Below are 23,834 nucleotides of genomic sequence, written 5' to 3' on the forward strand. Positions count from 1 at the left end.
TACTGAAGTATAGTCATTTTACAATGTGTTAATTTCTGGAGTTGTTTTTTGATAAATCATGCTGGTTTGTTTGTTTATTTATTTTAACTTAAAAAATGGGCATACAGTTGGCATATAGCATTGTGTAAGTTTAAGGTGTACATGTGTTGATTTGATACACTTGTATATTGCAATATGATTACCATTGTACTGTAAGCTAACACCTCCATTGTGTCACAGAATTATCGTACTTTTGAGATCTGGTCTCTTAGCAACTTTGAAAGATATAATACAGTATCATTGACTATAATTACAATGCTGTACATTAGCAGAACTTAATTCATCTAATAACTGCAAGTTTGTACCCTTTGACCAACATCTTTTCAATTCCCCCAGCCCCTGGTAACCACCATTCTACTCTCTGCTTCTATGAGTTCAGCTTTTTTAGATTCCACATATATGTGAGATCATACAGTATTTGTCTTTCTCAGTCTAACTTATCTCACTTAGCATGATGCTGTCAAGGTCCATCCATGTTGTTGCAAATAGAGGATTTCCTTCTTTCTCCTGGCAGAATAATATTCCATTGTCTATATATACTACCTCTTCCCGAACTGTTTCTGAGAATCCCAGGTTGATGCTTACATGTTCTAGAAATCTGAATAGTTTGTCAGAGCAGCCCAGCTCACCGATGCCCCTCTGCCTAAGACCTCTCTTTGCTGGGTTCCACCCCTCCACCCTCCCACCAACAAGCTTCCTCAGGCTGTTGCCCTCTCCTTCACCCTGCATTCCAAGTAGGGGATAGGGCCTTCATTACATCAGAAACCAAACAGCAACTTTAAAAAGGTTTTACTACCAGGTCAGGGACAAGAGTAGAGAAACCCCATGAAATGGGTACCTTGAAGTGGCTGCCAAATATGGCTCAGACCGGCTTTCTGGGTCTGTTACAGTTGGCCTTCCTGTCTCCCTCCAGCCTGCCTCCTTGTGGCAGATCTCGGTTCTCCATTTGCCCCAACCTCCAGTACCGCCCCGTACACGTCATCACCTTGGAGTCCACATCCAACTGCCACATGTTCCCAAGCAGACCAGGGCTTTCTTCTTCCTTCTGGTAGTGTCATGTCTGCCTGTTATAAGATCTGCCCCTTTCAAGATGACTCAGCAGAAGAATATGCATTGCCTTTAGAGGAAACTCTCCCTTCTCCCCTAGAGCACTGTGGCCTCCTCATTGACTCCTAAGAAGACAATTAATTTTATTAGGAGATTAGAATCCAAAGCAGTGTATCCTGGATTCTTCAGTCTTGGCATGTTTGCAGCATCAGTAGTCCAGTTCTTCATAAGCTGCACAGATATCCATCCAGTTCCTCTGTTTTCCCTTTAAAAGGAGAAGGTCAGCTGCACATTCTTCCTGAGGTGGCCTCTATCCCCACCCCGCAGCCCCAGGAAAGAGCACTTACATCACCACAAGAATAAGTGTAACTTCACTCAAGGGAAGACACATTTTCCCCCCAAAACTGGCAAAGATGAAACCATAGTCCTATCTAACATATACACTTAACAGTTTATTTCACCAAACAGAACAGTTGAATTCAGGTTATTTAAGTTGTGAAAGAACTGTGGCAGGGATTTGCTTTATAGTAACATTTAAGATCTACCCAGGGAATTATCCTAAGCAAAGCAGTGGTCTGCCTGAAATGTGAATTCACATCTCTTCCTAGAATCAGAAATTGCTTACAGTTTTTAAGTCACAGTTTTTCCAGTTTTTCTACCTTAATGTATCCAATAAAAAAAGTCTTAGGCATATTTTTTGCTGAATCAAGCTCTTAAACAAGTGGATAGAAAGGCCAGGTTATTACAATAACTCATTAGGAGATAACTCTTCAAGAAATGAATCAAGTTCCTCTCCGTCACCCTAGTCTTCATCCCGTCCCCCACCCCTGCTGATATCCAGACACGTAAATAGTACCATCCGGAGCAGCTTGCTCACAGTGTGAACGCACTCTGTTGGAACTTGTGATGCCTGGAAACCCCAGCTATTGTCTTAGAGCTCAGACCCTCCAGGGTGAGAGGAGGGTCCTCTCGGGGCTTCTGCGAGTTCTGCACAGGAAAATCTAGAACGACGTTATGGAATCCTGGCCATGTGGAGGTGGCAGGGCAGAGCCAGGCCAGCCAGAGGCGGCGTCCACGCCTCCCCGCATGCCTCCCCTGCATACTTTCTTCTCTTCAGTAACAGGTGGCTTCGGCTTGAGTACCATCATTTTTTCTAGGCCCTGACTTAGTCCCCATATATGTTTCATATTTTTTTAATTTAAAAATATTGGGGGGAGAAGTAGGTAATTAGGTTTGTTTGTTTGTTTGTTTGTTTATGGAGGTACTGGGGATTGAACCCAGGACCTCACGCATGCTAAGCTGCTAAGCAGGCACTCTGCCACTGAGCTATACCCTCCCCCTGTGTTTCATAGTTTTGCTCCTTCCCTTCCCTGATATCATCCTAGGTGGTTCACAAAGAAGAAGTTATGCTGTATATATAAGTCTGACTAATACAAATAACTTCCTACTTTGTGATTTTCATGCAGCAATTTAAACCAAACCTAGAATTTCTGCAGCACTTCGGAACCATGGATGGTTCAGCGGGGCTTAGTTTGTGGGTAGTTAAGGGGACTCCTGACAAGTGACAAAAGTCCCCCAAGCCCCTCTCTACCAAAGTGACTGTGGACTAAGATAGGGAAGTTTTAAAATTTGAGATGCCCAGGCAGAACCTGTGGAAGATGGGGTCCAGATATTAATAAAAACTCTTCAGGTGATTCAATGTGCAGCTAAGATTGCAAACCAATGTTTTAGATACTCTCAATAAAAGATGGAGAGTCAGAGGGATTTCTGATGAAATCCTGTTGGAGGTTTTAATTGTCCCGTGTCAAAAATTCTTTAACCAAAATGGAGATTTTTGTAATAGTGGGAGGTCCTGGCATTCTTTAAGACAGCAAACTACAGTCACTGTCAGATGTTCTTAAAATGGTCCTCAAGAAGTTAAAAATAGAATTGTCATATGATCCAGCAACCCCCTGCTAGCGATCTACCCCTAAATAATTGAAAGCAGGGACTCAGAACGATATTTGCACACCCATGTTCATAGAGGCATTATTCACAATAGCGAAAAGGTAGAAGCAACCATGAATCCATTGATAGATGAATGAATAAAGAAAGTGTGGTATATACACCCACACCCTTAAATTAATTAAACAGGGAGGCCATTAGACAGAGGTGACTCTAATGTTTGGGAGCCTACGTAAGCACACCAAAACCTAGGCCTGGAAATGCCTCAAGATGAAGAAATCAAAACCGAAAGACAGATCATAGATAGCCAATTAGGTTTTCCCAAATAATGCAACCACTTAAGCTGTAGCCAATCAGATAATCTCCTTGCCTGCCTTCTCTCTCTGCTCCATAAGTCTTTTCCTTAGCTTCTGTCCCGGGAGTGCTGCTAGCCACTTGTGTTTTGTTGATGCTCAGTTCCAATAGATGTTTGCTCCAATAAACACTTCTTAAATTTTTTTAATTAAAAAGTTTTAATTTTTGTATTAAAAATTTTAAACATGCCTCAGTTTCTCTTTCAAACAGTACAGCGCAGTATTATTCAGCCTTAAAAAGGGAGGGAGTTCTGATATATGCTACAACACGGCTTAACCTTGAGGACATTATGCTATGTGAAATAAGCCAGTCACGAAAGGACAAATATTGTTTGATCCCATTTATGTGAGGTACCTCAGAGTCGTCAAACTCAGAGACAGAAAGTAGCAGGGAATGGGAAGTTAGTGTTACTGGGTACAGAGTTTCAGTTTTCTAAGATGAAAACAGTTCTGTGGATGGATGGTGGAGACAGTAGCACAGCAATATAATGTGCTTCATCACATGAACTGTACATTTAAAAATTGTTAAGATGGTGAATTACGTTATGTGTGTTTTACCACAGTTAAAAAAAAAAAGTTTTAAAAATAGTTGTTTGAGTACTTCCGTAAATGAATGTCCACGTTCTTGCATCATATAAGGCAGAAGACCCACCCATGATTGTGATTCACTTTACAGAATGAAGGTCATGGTCATGGTATGGATGAATAAAAAAGGAAAGGAAAATCAGTTCTAAGTATTTTTCAGGGATCGAGTAATTTTTACTAGCTTTTTAGAAGTCAAAGATGTCACTATTTTGCTACTTAGATGGTGGTACACAAATTGGTAGCAACAGGAAAAAAACAAATACAACAACAAAAAAGTCATCATATGCCAAAGATGGATAGCTCTGTGACCTCCACATCTCAAATTGCAGGACTACAGAGCTGAGAGTTCCTTCTCTAGGGGGTTTCAAACGAAACTTGCTATGGTGAGAAACTTGTCAAGCAATTTGAAAATTATCATTCGTGGGTCTCACAAGTTTGTCAGTGGAGCACATAGTTACACTCTAGTAACTCAGATGTTCTCACCGCCAAGCTGAGCAAGTGTATACAGAGACTGGGTACCACAGGGATCAGGAGCAGACTCTAGAGGTGGACAACGTTAAATGGCAGAATGCCCATGACATAATGAGGCGCAGCAACTTAGACCATCGCATGGCTCTGTTTGCCTGAAGAAGGCAAAGTGCCTGAAGACCAATGCGAATGTGATCCACAGAGAAGGATTTAGGCCAAGATACGGATTCAAAAGGCTTTATGTGCCCAAATGGAGAAAATCCTGATGGGCTCATGGTCATTTCTGTGAGGCTGATAGACACTCACCATGGTCATTGTTGGCCCTGTGTTCAACTCCCTCGCAGACACATACACTCATTAAGCCATTGGAAAAACAAAGAACAAACAAATGAAATAACAAATGATGGAGGGGATGTGAAGAAAAGGGAACCCTCATGCACTGTTGGTAGAAATGTATATTGGTATAACTACTATGGAAAATAGTATAAATGTTCCTCAAAAAATTAAAAGTTGAACTACCATGTGGTCTAGCAGATCCACTTCTGAGTACAGGGATGCCTAGAAGATATTGCAGGTTTGGTTCCAGACAACCGCAATAAAGCAACTACTGTAACAAAGCAAGTCACATGAATTTTTTGGTTTCCCAGTGCATATAAAATTTATGTTTATGCTATACTGTAGTCTATTAAGTAAATAGACTAATAGCATTATGTCTGAAAAAAAACAAGTTACACACCTTAATTTAAAAATGCTTTATTGCTAAAAAATGCTAACCATTATCTAAGCCTTCAGCAAATTGTAGTAGTAACAAGAAAGATCACTGATCACAGATCACCACAACAAATGTAATAATGAAAAAGTGAAATATTGTGAGAATTATCAAACTGCAGCACAGAGATACCAAGTGAGCAAATGCTGTTGAAAATGGTGCTAAAAGATGTATTTGCTAGAGGCAGGGTTGCCATGAACCTTTAATTTGTTAAAAACACAATAAAGAAAAGCACAGTAAAATGAGATATACCTGTATTTATCTGAAGAAAACAAAAACACTAACTAAAAAAAAAAATGCATCCCAATATTCGTAGCGTTGTTTACAGTGGCCAAAATATGGAAGCGACGTAAGTATCAATCTATCCACTGACAGATGAATGGATAAAAAAGATGTGGTATATATTGATATATATACACACAATGGAATATTACTCAACCATGAAAACGAATAAAATCTTGCCACTTGCAACAATGTGGACAGATTTAGAGAGTATTATGCTGAGTGAAATAAGAAAGAGAAAGACAGATACCATATTATTTCACTTGTATGTGGAATCTAAAAAAATAAAACAAATGAACAAACATAACAAAACAGAAAGAGACTAATAGATACAGAGAACAAACTGGTAGTTGCCAGAGGGTGAGGGCATGGGAGCATAGGTGAAAAGGTAAATGAGATTAAGAGGTACAAATTTCCAGTTACAAAATAAATAAGTCACAGGGATGTGATGTACAGCATAGGGACTTAGTCAATAATTATTCTAATAACTTTGTATGGTGAAAGATGGTAACTAGACTTATGGTGATCATTTTCTAATGTATAAAAATATCAAATCATTACTTTGTACACCTGAAACTAATATAATAATTTAATTATACTTCAATAAAAATAAAAATTTAAAGTACAGAATAAACTTTAAAAAGAAACCATGTTTGATTTCTATTTCAGAAAAATAAGTTTACCTAATCTCATTTTAAAATCTGACAGTCTTTATTTTTGTTTGTGATTAGAAAATTACTACTTAAATGATTCAACCTATTAAAAATGTATAGTTTAGAGAGTAAAGTTAGCCATGATCCCTCTACCTTCCCCAATATAACTGCTGTTAATGATTTGATTTATATTCTTCCAGACTTTCTTCATGCATATGCCAATATTAAAATGTATATTTGATGGGTTCACTTAAAAATATACCTTTTTTCCATGTTTGTACTTACAGGTCTACCTAAGTCTTTTAATGAACTTTCATTCCATTATATGGACATAATGTAACTTGCTTGACCAGTGGCCTATTGACAGATAGTTGCATTGTTTTCATTTTTTTCCTCTCTGTTCCAATCAACTCTGCAGTGAACATCCTGGTACTTCTTTCTTTGCCCACTTGTATGTGTACAAGGGGAACTGTTTGATTCAGGTCATTCTCTGCTGGCATTTAATTCAGCACTAATTATTGGGTTTAGAATTACATCTGCTAGAAATCCACATGTAAATAAGAGCTAAAGAAGTTTCACTGAACCCTGTGTCTCCCCATACTTTGTAGAAATACCAGCGAAGGCGGAAGTACAGCCTGTCTGCCGTGTTCCATTCGGCCACCATGTTGCAAGATGTTGGCGAGGCCATTCAGTTTGAAGTCAGCATTGGGAACTATGGCAACAAATTTGACACGACCTGTAAGCCTTTGGCATCAACCACTCAATACAGCCGTGCTATATTTGATGGTAAGTCCGCCACGGGCCATTCTCTCCTGTACACATTTACACCAGGTGCATCACAGGATGAGAAGCATGCAGTGGATTCTCCCTCCAGCACCCATTATCCCCAGCATACGCTTAGTGGGAAGGAAAAGGTTGAATGGGGAAAAGAGGTGGCTGGAGTAGAGGTACCTTCGAGAAGGGTCAGGCTCTTTGCCAGGGGCTGAACCCCAAAGTCCCCTCCCATGCCCAACATTAACTGCCCTAGTCTTCTTTTTTCTTTTAATGGAGGTAAAGGGGATTGAACCCAGGACCTCATGCGTGCTAAGCACGTGCTCTACCACTGAGCTGTACCCACCCTTCAACGCTGGCTCTGTTTTATAAAGTCACAAGATGCTGACTTGCTAAATACTGGGCTTCCCCTGAAACAGCTCCTGCCCCTGCCCACTTCTGCCCCCAAATCATTCTCAGAATGAGTAGTTGAAGTGGTTGGGACTCTAGCTCAGGCCCTGGAAAATCAAGCTGCTGGTCTTCACTGCATTACTCCCCAGCACTCTGATCTTAGCCACATCACTTAATTCTAACCTTCAGTTCCTTCATCTTCTCCAGAGTTGCCATGGGGATTAAACAGCTGCATTTGAACAAATGTGGATGAGAAATAGTCCACCTTTTAAGGAGCTTACATTCTAGTGTATAAAATAAGTCATAATAGAAGACAGAAGATGAGAACGCCCTAATAAAGATGTCAACAAATGGTTTGAGAGTATACAAAAGGGAGAGAGGAATCCTGATCAACTGTCCCAACAGTGTTGCCATAGTTTTTGCTAATTTTTGTGCAAGTAGTGTTAAAATATAAAGTGTGCTGGAAAATGTTGGCTAATGATTCTTAATCACTACAAGGCTCTAAGTAATACCAAACCCTATTTACCCAGTTAAGGCTTTTAAAAAACAGAAAATTCTTTTTTCTTGCCCCACTTCCACCAAAGAAATATTTATTTAGAATAACAGTTTTCAGGGACAAAGACGTATAGTCTAATCTCCTGTGTTCTCTATATTTTCTGCTGCCATGTTATTTTTTTTTTAGTTAAAAATTTTTTTTTTTACTTATTTTCTCAGTGGAGGTACTGGGCATTGAACCCAGGACCTCATGCATGCTAAGCATGTGCTGTACCACTGAGCTATGCTCAGCATGCACCCCACCCTCTGCTGCTGTGTTATGTAATCATCAGTGATGTTCAGATGCATGATCCTGAATCACCAAAAGATCCTGAGATAATCGAACTAGGTTTACTGGGTTCTTGTAGAGAGATTTTCAAAACAGGCTGAATGAATAATAACTTTCTATTTATCTCTCAGTTGCTTAATTGAATAAAATTAAAGAACCAGACCACCCCCAAACCATTCCCTAAGCCTGTGATTAATCAGCAGTCCAGTTTGCACATCTCCTTAATAAAAGTGTCCAGTGTTCACTGACCCTCCATGTTCTACACCAGGGAACTACTATTACTACTTGCCTTGGGCCCACACAAAGCCGGTTGTTACACTGACTTCATACTGGGAGGATATTAGTCATCGCCTGGATGCGGTGAACACTCTCCTTGTCATGGCAGAACGGCTGGTAAGTTTATCTTTTCCACATTTCCTTTTCACCAAATAATGAATTATGTATTAGCTAGAATGGAGGTTAGGCCACTTGCTATACCACAAGACCTCAGAATGAAATAGTAAGCAAGATGAAAGCTACTTCTTTATGAACAGTTGAGGTAGGTAATCCAAAGCCGGTAAGGAGTTTCCATGGCACTGGGGACCCAGGTTCTTTCCCTCTTGTTGCTCTCCCGTCACTAAGGCATTGTCATTGTCTGCGTGGGAGAGGCAGCTCACCACTTGACTCACCCTTCGGCCTTAAGGAAGGAAAAGAGGAGGAGAAGATGACACAGGCCTTTCCCTTCAGGGGAAGACCCAGAAGTCACACACTAGATTTCTACTCATTTTGTACTGGCCAGAACACAGTCAGACAACCACATCTTACTACGGGGGAGTTGGGAAATGCAGTCTTATGCCTGGGTAGGCATATGTCCAGGTATCAGTTCTCTCACAGTGAAAAAGAGAGGATGGGTAGTAAAGGAGGGGGACAATTCATAGTTTCTGCCACAATTTGTACATGGAGTGTGGTGTGGAAAATGGTTTATTCCAATAGAAATGTGCAACCCTTAGAGCTTTGCTGTTAAAGCAGTAAAAATCTCTACTGTGGGAAGAAGTGGGCTTAGAAGAACGAGAGCCTAACCATTTCCACTCTTGCAGAAGACTAGAGGAATCTTCTTGTTTGGAGGTTGGGGGGTTCCCTCTGGTAGGAACTTGCACAGATGTGATATCTGTGATTATCCATCTAGTTGACATTGCTGATGAGAAGGAAAACATGGTTGGGATATTTCTAATTAAGTCAAAGAAAGTAAGTTATTTATAGCAGATACTGATAAAATCCATCTGGTATTAGTGTTTTGATTTCAAATTATATTACTATTAATTTTTTCTAAGACCCATCCTCTGTCAGGGCTGGACCAGGACATGTGTGATTCCTGGAATATACTTGATCTAAGACTCCATGGCAAAACTTAAAAATACTATTTTATGTTATAAAGACAAAACTGGAGGAGGATTGTACATTTCACTTAGGCATAATTGTCCACATAATAAAGCTACAACTGATACGTAGTGTGGTTGTAGTGTTAATTTCCAATCCCCCATATCAAGGGGTTTGGTGGAGAATCGGTCACACGTCTGTTCTAATTCTATCTGGGGGTATTTTTCAGCTGTTTCATCCTCCTTCTTATCAGCTCTCCATTGACCAGGCTGCTCTAATTCCATGTGAGTCTGGACAGGGCGATGGCTTTCCAGGATCAGGATTTTTTTATAATCACGATGGGCTCTCCCTTAGTCTCTCTGTTGGCAAATGCTCAAAGTGACACAGTAATATGTTCTGGGCTTATCTTGTACTTTCTGTGCTCCAACCCTGGAATCACCTTTTCCCCAAGGAGCCCTGGTTCCCTTCAGTGGGAATGGAGCATGAAGAACAAGGTCTGGGTATTACAGTGCTCCCTACTACTGGGATGTCATTGCTTCTAGGCCTTCTTGGCAGACAAATGTGCACAAATTTGCACATGTACATACACATGTATATACATGTCTATATCTGTCTGTATACTAAATGCAGTGCGTTTGTAAGGATAACTCCAGTTCCCTCCCAGTGTCACAGGGTTTATTCTAATCTTCCCGATTTCTATATTTACAATTCACTTCTCCAACAGTAAGAATCTGGCTTCCATTATCCTCAATATATTTACTCATTTGTTCAACCCTAAAATCCAGAGATAGAGTACTGCAAAAAACAAGCCAAATTAGTGTGATACATTTAGGGTTCTTTCCTCCAAACTGAGGGAATATAGTAAAAACAGTGTGCTCAAAAGCACTTGGGTTAGTTCAGTGTAGTTATGTTATTCATCTAATGTGTAGTTAGGTTCATTTGTTTCTGTTTTATAGTCCATTTTAAGGTTCCTTCCACCATCCTTGTTGGTCGTTCTTTTATTGCCTTTTGAATACATAAAATATTTACATGGTTTCAAAGGTCAAAGCTGTATGAAGAGGTTAGGTTGTCTTATTACTTATATCAGTGTTGATTGCACTTGGAAGAAAAATTGTACTAAGCTGTGGTGAACATTATTAAATGCAAAGAAAAAAACACTGTTTTTTCTGTTAAGTCTTTTTGTGTATTTTTTTCTTGAAAATACAAGTTAAACCTTTACCGGGTATAATGCACAATTACCAATTGTTTCCTCCCTTTCCAAATTCTTCAGCAATCAAACATAGAGGCTCTAAAATCAGGGATACAAGGTAAAATTCCCGCAAGCCAGCTGGCAGAAATGTGGCTGAAGCTGATTGATCAAGTTATAGAAGACACCAGGTATGATGCTCTTGTTCGTCCCTCAGAATTCCCAACCACACTCCCCTTCCTTAAACTATTAAGACTAGAAGAGCCTTTAGAATTTTCTAGCATTTGCCCGAAAAATGAATTTGATTTAGTCAGGCTTCTCAAAAGGCTGTCCCTGGGAAAAGTCTCTGAATCATCAGCAGGAAAAGCTCCACTTTCCGATTTGGTGCCAATTCTAAAGCAGCCAGGGAGGCTGAGGCCCCACGCCAGGAAGCACGTCCTGTGCAGCCTCAGGCAAGGGAGGGCTGGGGAGGGAGTGGGTCCGTGCCTCTGCCTTCCAGCAGTCCTTCTATGCCCACAGCCCTGAGGAAGGAGATGCCTGCCTCCCACAGAGCCAGAATCTGGGGGTGGAGCATCGATTTCACCATTCAGAACAGCGTTCCTAACTCATAAACACACTTTTTAGAAACAGCCGTTTTCTTTGCTCTTTTGCTGGATGCCTAACGAGCACTCTGGCCAAGCCTCCCTTCGATGAAGCCAGAAGATTCGACTCAAGCCAGAGAACCTTTCTGAACTGACTTGGGGGAACTTCTCAGATCTCAGAGTATTTGGAAATCAAAGGGGGAAGTGATAGTTCCAAACTCATTTAAAATATTGGCTCATAAAGCAGTGGACAGGGAAGTTCTAAAAGAAAAGCATGTTGAATACTTGTTACCAGCATCAAGAACCAGGGATTTTTTTTTGTCCCCTCTGGGCTAATGCCTAAGTCTCCCAGTCTTCTTGTGCCTTCCAGTGGTTTAGTTAGGTAACTGACATGTAGCTGAGCTCAAAGTTCTGCTGGCTCTTGTTTAAATTCCGAGAATTTATATTTGGGTCTCCTTATTTTATATTTGAGAAAGTAGAGGCCCGAGGAGGTGAAATGACCCATCTGAGGCCCAGAGTGGGGTTTATGAGCGTAACTTCTCTTCCTGCTACACACTTCCCACAGTCAGCATCTATTTATCCAAGGCCTTATGTGTGACTTTTGAGCTAGCAGTTTCCATGTATATTTTTGCCTCAAAAAATAATTTCAGGGACTTCACCCTTCCAATGCACGGCCATAATCACCAAGGTAACCAAACAGAAACATTGGGTAGTACCTTTTTTTTAAACATTTTTTATTGATTTATAATCATTTTACAATGTTGTGGGTAGTACCTTTCACATAGAAAATGTATGTGAATTTTTAAGTGTGCTAAGCAAGACCCAGAAACATCTATGCTGTTTTTAAATAATCAGTTTTTGAAGAATCAAATTGATGTAAACTGTTTTTGAAGAATCATATTGAATACTTTTCAACTTCAGGTTAACAGGAAATTTGTGTTTGAGGGAAGTCAGCTAGGATTGCCTTCATTTAAGAAACTGGGTGAGATTCAAACCAGTGGAAATTCTAGATGGAGACAATGTGAGTAGAACTTCCCAGAATAGGTGACCACCTTACCCTGTGGCCCCACCAGCTGCTCTGGTGAGAGGGAGGCCCTGGCAGAGAAGATTAATGCTGGGCCAGCTCAGCTGTTCTGGACTTCTCCTTTTCAATGGGAGCTTGGCCTGCACAAGTGGTTCTTAACCTTTGGGAACTAATGGGCCCCTCTGAATATCTGATGAGATGATGACAATGATGCTGCAACATTATTTAGACTTCACTGTGCAATTGCTCTAAATATTCTCCATATATTCATTCATTTATTTCTCACCACAATCCTGAAAGGTAATATTATTTTCCCACATTTGAAGATAGGAAAGCAAGAGATTAAGTAACTGGTCAAGATCACAGAACTAGTTAATGGTGGAGCCAGGATTTATACCCAGATAGTCTGCTCCAAAGTCTTCATATGGTCTTCACCATGATGTCAACACAGACATACACTTTTCTTTGTCAGTTCCAGGGATTCACAGATCTCTTGAGGCCCTCCCACAGACTGCCTAGGGTTGTGCCCAAGTTAAGAATCCTTTGGCTAAATGATCTCTGATGTCCCTTCCTTCTCCTTCATTTTGTGAGTCTGTACAATGATCATAGGAAGCAGAAGAAGGGAAGGCCAGTTCCTCCCAACTGCTGCCACTGTTTCTGTCTTCTTTCCAGTGACTCCATGGGCTTCGGGTCAAACCCAAGGAATTGCTTGGGAATTTTCATCCCTCTGCATTCCCCAAGAGAGTTAGGAGAGTCTGTCTGGCAGGCATGTTTTGCCAAAGCCAGATACACTCAACTTTAGCTTAAACCTGGTCACATTTTTGAAGTCTATTAGGAAATTGGTGTGATTTGCAAGATCGAAACCAACCATAAATGAATTTGACTGTTCTGAAGCCTAAAAAGCTATTGTGCAAATTCTGTTTCTTTCTTTCTCTTTTTTTTAAAGGTACACGTTACCTCTCACGGAAGGCAAAGCTAACGTCACAGTTCTTGATACTCAGATTCAAAAGTTGCGATCCAGGTCTCTCTCCCAGATACACGAGGCAGCTGTGAGGATGAGGTCTGAGGCCACAGAGGTGAAGCCCACATTGGCAGAAATTGAAGACTGGCTTGATAAATTAATGCAACTGACTGAAGAGGTAGGGCTTTTAAACTACATGAATGTCACCCAGTATGGAAGAGGGATGCTGGGAAATGGCATCAGGGATAGAGATGGTGGTGGGAAAATCTAGTACATTATCCTGGATATTGAGCAGATCTGACAGATGAAGAAATCAAGGAGCTACTGGGCTACGATTCTAATGGGTGAACATCACTGAGGTGAGGGCAGAAGAATTTTGAGTTGGTCATCCTGAAAAGGTCTCTAAAGTGAACAAATCATTACCATCATCGTGGTACAATTGGAGAATATTTTAAGAAGAGTGATAGTGTAGCAGATCTGTGTAGTATAAAGGATTAAAATGCTGACTTCGGTTGAGGTTGAGAAGACCTGACTTTGGATCCTGGATCTACCACGTATAGGTGTTCAACCTCTTAAAGCCTCAGTTTCCCCATATATAAAATGGAGATAAAAGTAGTACTCACTGCCCAGCATTGTTTTGTGAAGATTAAAGAAGACAGAGAGGGTAAAGGAGTTAGCACAGTACGGGGCACACACTGAGTGCTGGATAAATGCTGGGTGCCATTAAGCTCTGTGGATTAGAGAATAAGGGAGTAGAAGACCCTGCCCCTGACCTTTAGAAGTCAGGAGGGGGAGGGTGGTAGTCATATGTTTGTGGGAGAAATACATTTGAAAAATACATATGTGATTACAGGTAATTTTTATTTTCTACTTTCTATGCTTTGGTATTTTTAACATTTTCTATAGTGAACTTATATCGCGTTTATAATCAGAAAAAAGGTTTAAAAAAACTAAATATTTCATATTTGGAAAATATCAGATTGTGAGATAGAGATGCTCTGTCTGCGTCCTATGAAATATATGAAACCAGTAACCCCTTGACTGCTGTGGATGGCTTTCTTTAAATGATGGGCAAGATAAAAGGAGGTATTTCCCCAAATCCCTCTCAGAGCTGTGTAGGTAGGGCTTTTGGCAGGTGAAGCTCCCCTTCTGCTTCCCTCTATTCCCTTTGGCCTGTCACAGGCTGCCTGCCAGCCCTGCAGGCTGTGGTCCTAGAAGATGTGTCAGGAGTTTGGGCAGAGCCCTAACCACAGTGTTTCTTTGCTAAGTGAAGCCCCGAGGGTCCAGCGGGCAGGGTCTTTGGTGTCTCTGCATACAGACTAACTCTGGCTTTGCTTCCTTTTCCATCACCCACATCACCAGCCTCAGAACAGCATGCCTGACATCATCATCTGGATGATCCGGGGAGAGAAAAGACTGGCCTACGCACGCATTCCCGCCCATCAGGTTTTATACTCCACCAGTGGCGAGAATGCATCTGGGAAATACTGTGGGAAAACCCAGACCATCTTTTTGAAGGTATGGCTTCATCAAAGCGTAATGCAAAACCCATTTCCCAAGAAGGGCTGCTTTACAATTTACTGGTCATTGAACAGTCAGGGCAATCGTGATCGATTTCAGCCCATTATGGCCCTTCCTCTAGGGTGGTAATTCCTAGCGTGGTCTGAGATCTGCTGGCATTCCATCAGAACACTTCATAGAGGTCTCTGTGACACTACTATTAATACGGCATTGTGAATGCTTTGCTTTCTGGCATGAATTTTCCACCTACTTGTCTCTTGCCAAGCAATGCCTCTCCTCCCTTTCCTTCTAGTGAGCATTTGGGAAATAGAGAAAAAGAGAAGGTAATATACATAGTCCATGGAATCTATGCCCTAACCAAGTGGGTCCTCAAATTGCAAAATTTTGAGAATTACTACTTTAGGGCAGGGGTTCTAAACATTTTTAGAGTCACGGACTCCTTTAAGGGCCTGGTGAAAGCTCCTGGCCCTCTCTTCCAAAAGAATGCACATCTCATAAATCCTTCGCAGGACCCTGGATTAAGAACTTCTCTTGAGTGATTAAGGAGAACCAGAGAAGGGCCTGGGGATGGAAACAGATCTGAACCGTTGCCAGAGGCAAGTTTGACAACCCTCTCCCTGGCAGACTCCAACTGAGTTCCTTGGAATTTCAGGGAGAGGAATAAAAATCAAGACGAAAAAAAGCCGTCAGGGGAGAGTGTCCTCTTAAAACAAGGAGCTATCTGCTAACTTTTAATAAATGCACTCGTTGCTCTTTAGTTAAGAGGGTGAAAATAGAACCAGAGTGATTATCTTCTTTCAAGTGTCTCTTGGTGGAATAAATTTTACTTAAGATAGAACCACAATTATAATTGACCTCAGCAACGCGTGGAAGCAAACTGAGTAATAAATAAAACTTCACAGGGGGTGGGAGAGGAGGCAAAGCGGTATTCTCTGTGTTAGGGTTATAAAAATCAGTGGATAAACAGCAAAATGCTTTTAAGAGAATGTTGTATGTATTGACTGATTTTGTTAATCCTCATTATCCAGTTTAGGAAGCTGTTTAATTCAGTGGGCTTTTTTTATTGGTCTTGGGACCCCTTTATACTCTCAAAAAAATCACTGAAGACCTCAGAGAGCGTTTGTGTACATGGGTTACATCTATCAATATTTACTGTAATAGAACTTATAACTGAAACATGAAAATATATTCGTTAATTTACTTTAAAATAACAATAATAAACCCATTATAGATGACCATAAACTATATAATTTTATAAAATATAACTGTATTTTCTTTTAAAAATCAGAGAGGAGAATGATACTTTTTTTTTTTTAATTTTGTTTTTTCTCTGTTCTTTCAATTTCATTTGGAAGAAAGGAGGAGGGATCCTGGCTCATTTTGGAACTTTTTTTTTTTTTAATAAAGTTTATTCATTTATTTTTTGGTGAGGGGAGGTAATTGGGTTTATTTAGTATTTATTTATTCTTAGAGAAGGTAATGGGGATTGAACCCACGACCTCATGCATGCTAAGCATGCGCTCTACCACTTGAGCTATACCCTCCCCACCCCCCGCCAGAATGATACTGTTTTACAATTTTTGCAAACCTGGCTTCACAGAAATATAACCAGATTCTCATAACTGTTGCTGCATTTAGTCTGATGGAGTAAGTTGCTTGGGTGAAGTATATGAAGAGAATCTGGCCTCACATAGATACGTGTTTGGATAAGGGAGTATTTTAATAACATTTTCAGATAATTGTAGATATTCATCTTTGATACAACACCAAACTCAAGTGGTAGCTTTTAAAAGGTTAATTGCAACGTGGAATCTGAAACCATATCAGCGAACTTTTCATTCTGTGCTACATCAAAATCCGTTAGTTTGTCTTGTACTTTGAATGCCTCTTTTATCCAGGCATGATTTTTGTACCATTAAGCACTCATCATTTGGAAAATATTCGTTTGCTGAGTTATATAAATCTTCCTAACGTTGACACATTTCATCATACAATAGAAAAAAATCACATTCATTAATATCACTTGTAAGAAAAGTCTTTATGGACTGGGAAGCTATCAAGCTTACCCACCAAGAAAAACAAATTTTCCAAAATTCTCATTTTAACTTGAAACCTTGAAGTTTATCATTGGCAATAAAATACAGTCAGTTCTTGTCCTTGAAATGATAAGCTCGCTGTATTTTTATGTTCAAGAAAATGTCTGCCCCATATCCCAGTATGAATAACCGTATTTGTCAGCAAATTGCTGATTCAGGTAGAAAAGATATTTGATTTAAAATAAAAAGGCTGGATCAGTCCACAGCTCAATTGCATAAGAGTTTTTTCTCGAGACATACACTAATATGCAGCAGGATTTCATCACACAAAATTAAAAAGATATGTACTCAAGGGTCATGATTTAATTGGATTAGTCATTTTTACTGCTTTGTCAAGGGAATTCATAAGTAAAAACTGGCATTTTGTTTTCTTCACTGAGAGCGATGAAGAAAACTGTTACCACCCGTGCAGTTTGGCGACTGCCTTGATTCCCGCTGCAGTGCTTGGCGTTTTATCCGCTGTTGCTTTTGCACCGTCAGTGCAAATGTCAGTACAGTGGAAAAGGCAAGTAACACCTTAGTATTATTAGGAAAATAGTTTTGACTCATGAAAAGGTCTCAGGGACACCCAGGGGTTCCTGATTTAGTTGTTACTTTAAACTTTGCGGAAGGGGCATTTGGAAATATTTTTAACTATGTGAGCGTAATTTGACTGCTGAAAGCAATGATTAGATGTTCAGTCTGCTTTTGGCTTGAGCTTAAAGTCACAGCCGTGCTGTGCCCAGCATAACGTGTCATGTTGTTGTGTATCTCACAGTATCCACAGGAAAAAAGCAATGGCCCGAAGGTGCCTGTGGAGCTGCGTGTGAACGTCTGGCTGGGCTTGAGCGCTGTTGAGAAGAAGTTCAATAGCTTCGCAGAAGGAACATTCACCGTCTTTGCTGAGATGGTACGTTTAATGACATCACTGTCTTTTCCTCTTTGTTGGGGAGTACTTCTATTTTTCATCCTAAGGGAAAACATTCAGATGTCAAACCAACCACTGCCATAATCACTACCTCAAATCCCATCCAAGGGTCCTTAACTAAGGGGAGAGGGAAAGATGGATTGGAGGACTTACTATCTACCTTGGGACACAGCAGAGTGACTCACACACAAGCAACCCAGGAGTGAAGGCTCTTGAGAGTTGCAGATCTTGAGAAGCCTGCTTGGGGTTGGGTGTCTTAAACCACAGAAGACTCATTCCTCGGTTAGGGGAAGCCTCAGAGGCGTTTGTCCAAGGACAAGGAAAATGCCGCCTGAGTACTTCAGAAATAAGAGAGATAATTTGTAAATCCTTCACTAAAATTAAAAATCCACATAGTTAAAAGTTTCATTAGAGTTAAACCAATGAAAATAATTTTCATAAGCTTTTACAGCTAAAAGCAAAGTCATTTGATTTTTTTAACCATATACTCTGTGTTTAACTCGAAGTGCTTATTTATGTAAATTTATTAGATGTATTCAGTGGCTCTCTTCTGACCATTTTCAGATGAATTCTATCTTTCTATAGATGGGCTTTTGTGCTCAAATAATTGGGGAGAAGACTGTCTTCATTCTAGCCAGATGGTGAATGTGCTCCTGCTGCCCACCACTAGCCTGACCACTGGTTCAGGATTGTGGTTCTGATCTGCTTGCTGGGTGAGAAAACCCATGGTCATCTTTTAGTTTTGCTTTTTATTTATCTAATAGTACCCAGCACATAGTAGGTTCCTATAAATAAATACTAAATAAATAAATACATGGTGGCAGAATTCATCCATCCATCCATCCATCCATCCAAGCTTTCAGGCAGTGTTGGCTTTACGCCAGGCACAGGGGCAGGTGCTGAAGATGATGAAGAAGCTACACCCTGTCCTCAAGTATCTCATAATCTATTGCAATGATTGTAAAACTAGGTGTCTTGCTAAACAGAATCCCACCCAGAGGATTTCTGATTCTGTAGCTGAGTTAGAGATTGGCACCTGCTGTGATTCCAATGTGAGTGGCTACAGGGCATCGTGGACCACTTTGAAAAACAGTGAAACCTATGGGAGGCACATACAACATTGTTAGAATGCAGGCTTGAAAGTGCAATTGGAGATAGAAGGTGTGCTGGTGGATGTAGATGTCCGGTCATCAGGGCAGTGGGGAGAAGGGGCATCAGAGCACATGTGGGAGAGACTTGCTCCTGCATGCCTGTGGGATTTCTTTGCATCCCCCTGCCCTCCAGCTCTGTGGCTGGGCCTAACCCCAGAGAAACTAGCACTGAGCAAGGATCCACCAGTGCAGGGCTCCCTTCCATTGTTTCTTATTTCCAGATCCTTCCCTACAGTGAATGAACTTGAGTTTCAACTCATGTAACAAGATGATCCACCCATTTCAGTTGTTTTGCATGACTCTAAGTTCCTCCAAATTCTAACAGCCTGTGAGTACCAGGAGGGGCACATGAACAACAATAATAGAAATTTCACTGGTTCTTGCCTTCCTGTGCTGATACCAGACCTCAGTTCTAGCAGAATTTCCGCCCCTCTCCCTGCCCACCCCCCCCACTCCCCCCACCCCCCCAGTTTCTGGAAGTCTGTGCTGCCTCACTTGTGCTAATGGTCCTGCCCCACAGCTGCTGGTTAAAAGCCTTGGCCTCAAAGCCACGTGAGGCACTAGCTCCACTGCAGCTGATGCCCTCTTGTCCATGCCAGGGTCCTTACCTGAATTGGACTCCAGCCCTGCTGGCTTCCAAGCAGGAAGAATAGGCCTGAATTGCTCCTCCACTCTGTGTCCTTGTCACTTGGAAACCAAAGTAGCCATTCACATGCCCCCAAGTCTCACAGCCCTTTCTGATAACAGCTCCTGTAGCTGTTGCCCAAAGCTCAGAGCAGCATCTGAGACAGGCACTATCCAGTCTGCTTGAATCCAGTTTCCCCATCAGACCCCTACTCAAACTTCTTCCCTCCTCCTCCAGGCAAAAACTTCCATGCTGCTTATGCAAATCATCTTCTCAGTGGGCTCATCAACAGACAAATGGAGATTTCAGCTTGGACACAAACAGGGACTCTTACCACTGGCAGATCTGAACTGTTTCAACGGTTGAAACAGTGACAAGCAGACCACTGTAGATTTATACATTCTAACTCAGAAAGAAAGACTCTGTAAACCAGAGTCTGTGGTTGCCATGAAACCTGCTTCCAGAAAGGTCTTGGTCTACCCGCCACACTCCAGAGGGGATGAAGGCTCAGAACTTTAAGGGCACACAAAGGCTGGGTGCTCAAGGATTTCCGTGTTTCAGATGGGGTCTTTGTGGACTGCGTGGGAAATGTACCCCAAGCTGTAGGCAGTAGACTTACAGATAAACTTTTACAAGACTGCACATCCATAAATGGAAGACTTTTTACAGGTATCTAAAAGGTTAGTTTCAGAGAACGATTTGGAGCCATTCAGAATAATGGTAGAAACAACTAGCACGACGTACCAGTTTACAAAAGCACTTCCACAACCATTTGTATGTTTGAGGCGGGAAGCCCCATAAAAAGACTGGCAGGACCCCTATGCAGGGCCACTGCTCTCCTCCCACTAGCGTCCAGTTCCCTGGCCCAGAGGCTTTATGTCACTTTTTGCCTCCAAAGCGGCTAACTTATACCTAGAATTCTATTGGTTCCCTGAGCTCACTTTCCTTCACTCCTAATTGGTTACTACTCTCACTCCTGATTGGTTATTACTCTCACTTCTGATTGGTCCACTTCCCTAACTTCTGATTGGTCCATTTGTAGTACTTCATTTGCATGGAGCTCACTCCTGATTGGGCTATTTCTACAAAGCTTGTTCCTGGTTGGTCAATTTGTTGTACTTTATTTGCATATGATGTTGCAAAGTGTAAAACTGACAGCCTATAAAAGGCCTGTGTAAACCTACAGACGGGATCCAGAGTTTGAAGTGTTAACTCCTGTGGGTCCACTGGCATGATAAACCTGAGTTCTCCAACTCTTTGAGTGCTGTTTGGTCTGTCGCCCAGATCCAGGTTGCTGTCACAACTGAGCTATAACACCGAGCTGTAACACATTTTTCCACAACAATTTGACCTCCAGAGCAACTCTCTTATGAAAGGTAGCATTATCCTCAGTTTACAGATGGGAACACCGAGTCTTAGAAAGATGGATGATTTATCCAAAGTGGCATAATTAGTAACAGCCCAACTTAGGTTCATACCTCCTGAGTATAAAATTTTTTCACTTTTTCTCATTGTTCAGCCTAAGTCCTAGATGGACCTGAAAATTTACATGTTGGCTTTATTTCTTCCTCCCTGATGATGTTTCTCCAATTTCTTTTTAATAGTATGAAAATCAAGCTCTTATGTTTGGAAAATGGGGCACTTCTGGATTAGTCGGTCGTCATAAATTTTCTGACGTCACAGGGAAAATCAAACTCAAGAGGGAATTCTTTTTGCCTCCAAAAGGCTGGGAATGGGAAGGAGACTGGATGGTTGATCCTGAAAGGAGGTAAGTTTTTCTGTGAAAAAAAGGATAATCATGAAGCCTTTCCCTAGAAATTGCTAAATGAATCTTCTCCACTATCATTCTTCATATTTACGTAACACCCGCTGAGTAGAGTCTATAGAAATTCATAAAAATTGAAAGATGTCATCAATGTCCCATAATAAGACAATCATAAAAAAAACCTGATACTAATATTATTGAGAATATGTACTATGTGAATGTGTCAAGTAGGGTGCTAAGCACCAGTATCATCTTATTAGATCTGGATTACAGTCCTACAAGATAGAAGTGTCAAAAATCATGAAGAGTCTGAGATTTTTATCCTACTTAGAAGCTAGCAGGGGCACCTGCCACAGTCTCATGGATGCTGGCAGGAGATACAAGACTCGAGTCAGAGACAAAGGGCTTTGTTACCCACAGCAAATAGCAGTACCAGAGTATGCTTTGTTACCCACAGCAAATAGCAGTACCAGAGTATCAACATTTGCTCTCATCCTCTGGGCCCCAATTCCCACAGGGTGACAAAAAGAGGGCCTGGTAACACTTGCCTGTGAAGTGGATTGTTTGATAGGAGAGGAACCCTGAGCTTAGGGCACCTGAATCCTTTATAATGGGTAATAAGCATGCTGACCCTTTGCTCTGGAGAGAGACGCTATGCCTCCCAAAGTTGTCCCATATAAACATCCTTGAAAAGATAGTCTGTAACAAAAGCTGTAGGGCTTGTGTTTAGAAATGCAAGCAACTCACAAAGAATTATCTCCCAACAAAAAACAGTATTATCTCCACTTTACAGATGAGGAAACTGAGACCTAAAGGGATTAAGTCACTTGTCCAAAGGCACACAGATTGTGAGTGAGTGGTATAGCCAGGGCTAGAATCCAGGTCTAGCCTGGGCACCAAGACCACCTCTCAACTCTTACGCTGGAAAGTCTGCAGGAAACAGTAGAGGGTACACTTTAAATGGATGAATTGGATGGTATGTGAATTACATGTCAAAAGCAATTGTTAAAAAGAAAGCAAAAAAGGAAGAGTCCATGGGGCAAGCATGTTGGGGGTCTGGGGGAAGTCAAAGCCTGGTTTTCTAAGTGTTGCCAACAGCATTGGAACCAGAAAGCCCTCCTCTCTCCACCTCATGACAGTGTACTTGCGTTTGGAAGAAACAAGCCTGTAAAGTTGAATTTTAAGACCTCAAGCTAGGGTAGGGTATAACTCAAGTGGTAGAGTGCATGTTTAGCTCTGGATTCAATCCTAAGTACTTCCATTAAAAAAAAAAAACTAATAATAAATAAGTAGATGTGATTTTTTTTGAGGTCCTGAGTTCCATCCCCAGTACCTCAATTAAAAAAACAAAAACAAATACCTAACAATAAATAAGTAGACCTTATTTTTTTTAACATTCAAAAAAAAGTTTGTTGACAGTTTATTGGGCACCACGATAAAAATCAAAGATAATTAAGATATTGTCTCCAATTTTAATTTTTTTAAACTTTATTGTGGTATAATTTCTGTACCGTAAACTACGTATATTTCAGATATACAATTTGATGAATTTTGATAGATATGTACACCTATAAAACCACCACCACAATCAAGATACATATTTCCATCACTCCCTAAGAGGTGCAAATTTTGAACTCAGTTTATCCCTTCCCACCTCCTTTACCCCCTGGTAAGCGTTAAGTCTGTTCTCTATGACCTAATGACCTCCCCCTCCCCCAACAAAAAAATTTAATTTAGTTAAAAAAAAAAAAGACCTCAAACTAGAATTTGCTCTCTCCACATTTGTTTCCTATAACCACACAGGCATTAAGGAAGGAGGGAAATGAGTATGCTGGATCTGGTCTGTTAAGACCAAGTGTTTGCACGTGATTGCTTTTAATCCAGGACAGCTTGTTCTGGGTGGAGTTGGGATTGCCGGTGAGGAGGAGGGGCATGGGATTTGAATTGGAAAGAAGGAAGGAGGGTAGGTTAGTGAGCCCCGGGAAAGGTGAGAGGAATTGGGGTTGGAAAAGCAGAAGGTCAGAGCTGGATGGGACCCAAGAGGTGGCAGCCAGTTCTCTTCTCCTCTGGGGCCCAGAGAAGTGATGGGCAAGCCCACTTTATACAAATGGTTGGAACTTTTTGTTTTCTGACTTGTTTCCAGGGCTTGCTTCTTAGGGGAGGGTACAGCAGGGAAAAGATGTAGAGCCAGTAAAGGCGAAAGAAACCTCTCTTGAGTGCATTCCTGGCAGAAGACTTAAGTCAAAGTTGGACCCTCTGTACTTTCCTCTCTGGGTTGTGAAAATAGTTCCAAATCCAAGAGGAAAACTGGCATGTCAGGGAGTCAGTATGGATTTCTCAAGTGCCCAAATGGACACTGGAGGCTTAAATGACCTGGTTTGGCTGTTGGACTAGGAACCATCCAGAAAATCTAAACTCCTCCCTTCAGTTAATGTTACGTAGACCAAGGAAGCCGTGAGTAAAAGTTTCCCCACTTGACCCAGGAGACTGTGTCCACTCCGTTTTTAAAAATAGGGAGAATGAAGGAAGACGACTCT

The 23,834-nt window shown here is 41.1% G+C and overlaps 1 protein-coding gene across 5 annotated transcripts in view; it reads left to right on the forward strand.

Moving 5' to 3' along the window:
- The window catches only part of MYOF (myoferlin), a 148,169-nt gene that overhangs the window by 71,312 nt on the left and 53,023 nt on the right, over window positions 1-23,834 (forward strand). For all 5 annotated transcript variants that reach the window (XR_012510200.1, XM_074373942.1, XM_074373943.1 and 2 more), the window contains 7 exons: window positions 6,749-6,926; window positions 8,393-8,517; window positions 10,751-10,857; window positions 13,218-13,410; window positions 14,595-14,750; window positions 17,607-17,738; window positions 21,137-21,300. Coding sequence is in view for 4 of the 5 variants with exons in the window: in XM_074373942.1 (XP_074230043.1) it covers window positions 6,749-6,926; window positions 8,393-8,517; window positions 10,751-10,857; window positions 13,218-13,410; window positions 14,595-14,750; window positions 17,607-17,738; window positions 21,137-21,300 (1,055 nt within the window). In the remaining variant the exon portion in view is untranslated. The remainder of the gene's footprint in view (window positions 1-6,748; window positions 6,927-8,392; window positions 8,518-10,750; window positions 10,858-13,217; window positions 13,411-14,594; window positions 14,751-17,606; window positions 17,739-21,136; window positions 21,301-23,834) is intronic.

Source organism: Camelus bactrianus, chromosome 11, assembly GCF_048773025.1.
Source record: "Camelus bactrianus isolate YW-2024 breed Bactrian camel chromosome 11, ASM4877302v1, whole genome shotgun sequence".
Taxonomy (NCBI): Eukaryota; Metazoa; Chordata; class Mammalia; order Artiodactyla; family Camelidae; genus Camelus; species Camelus bactrianus.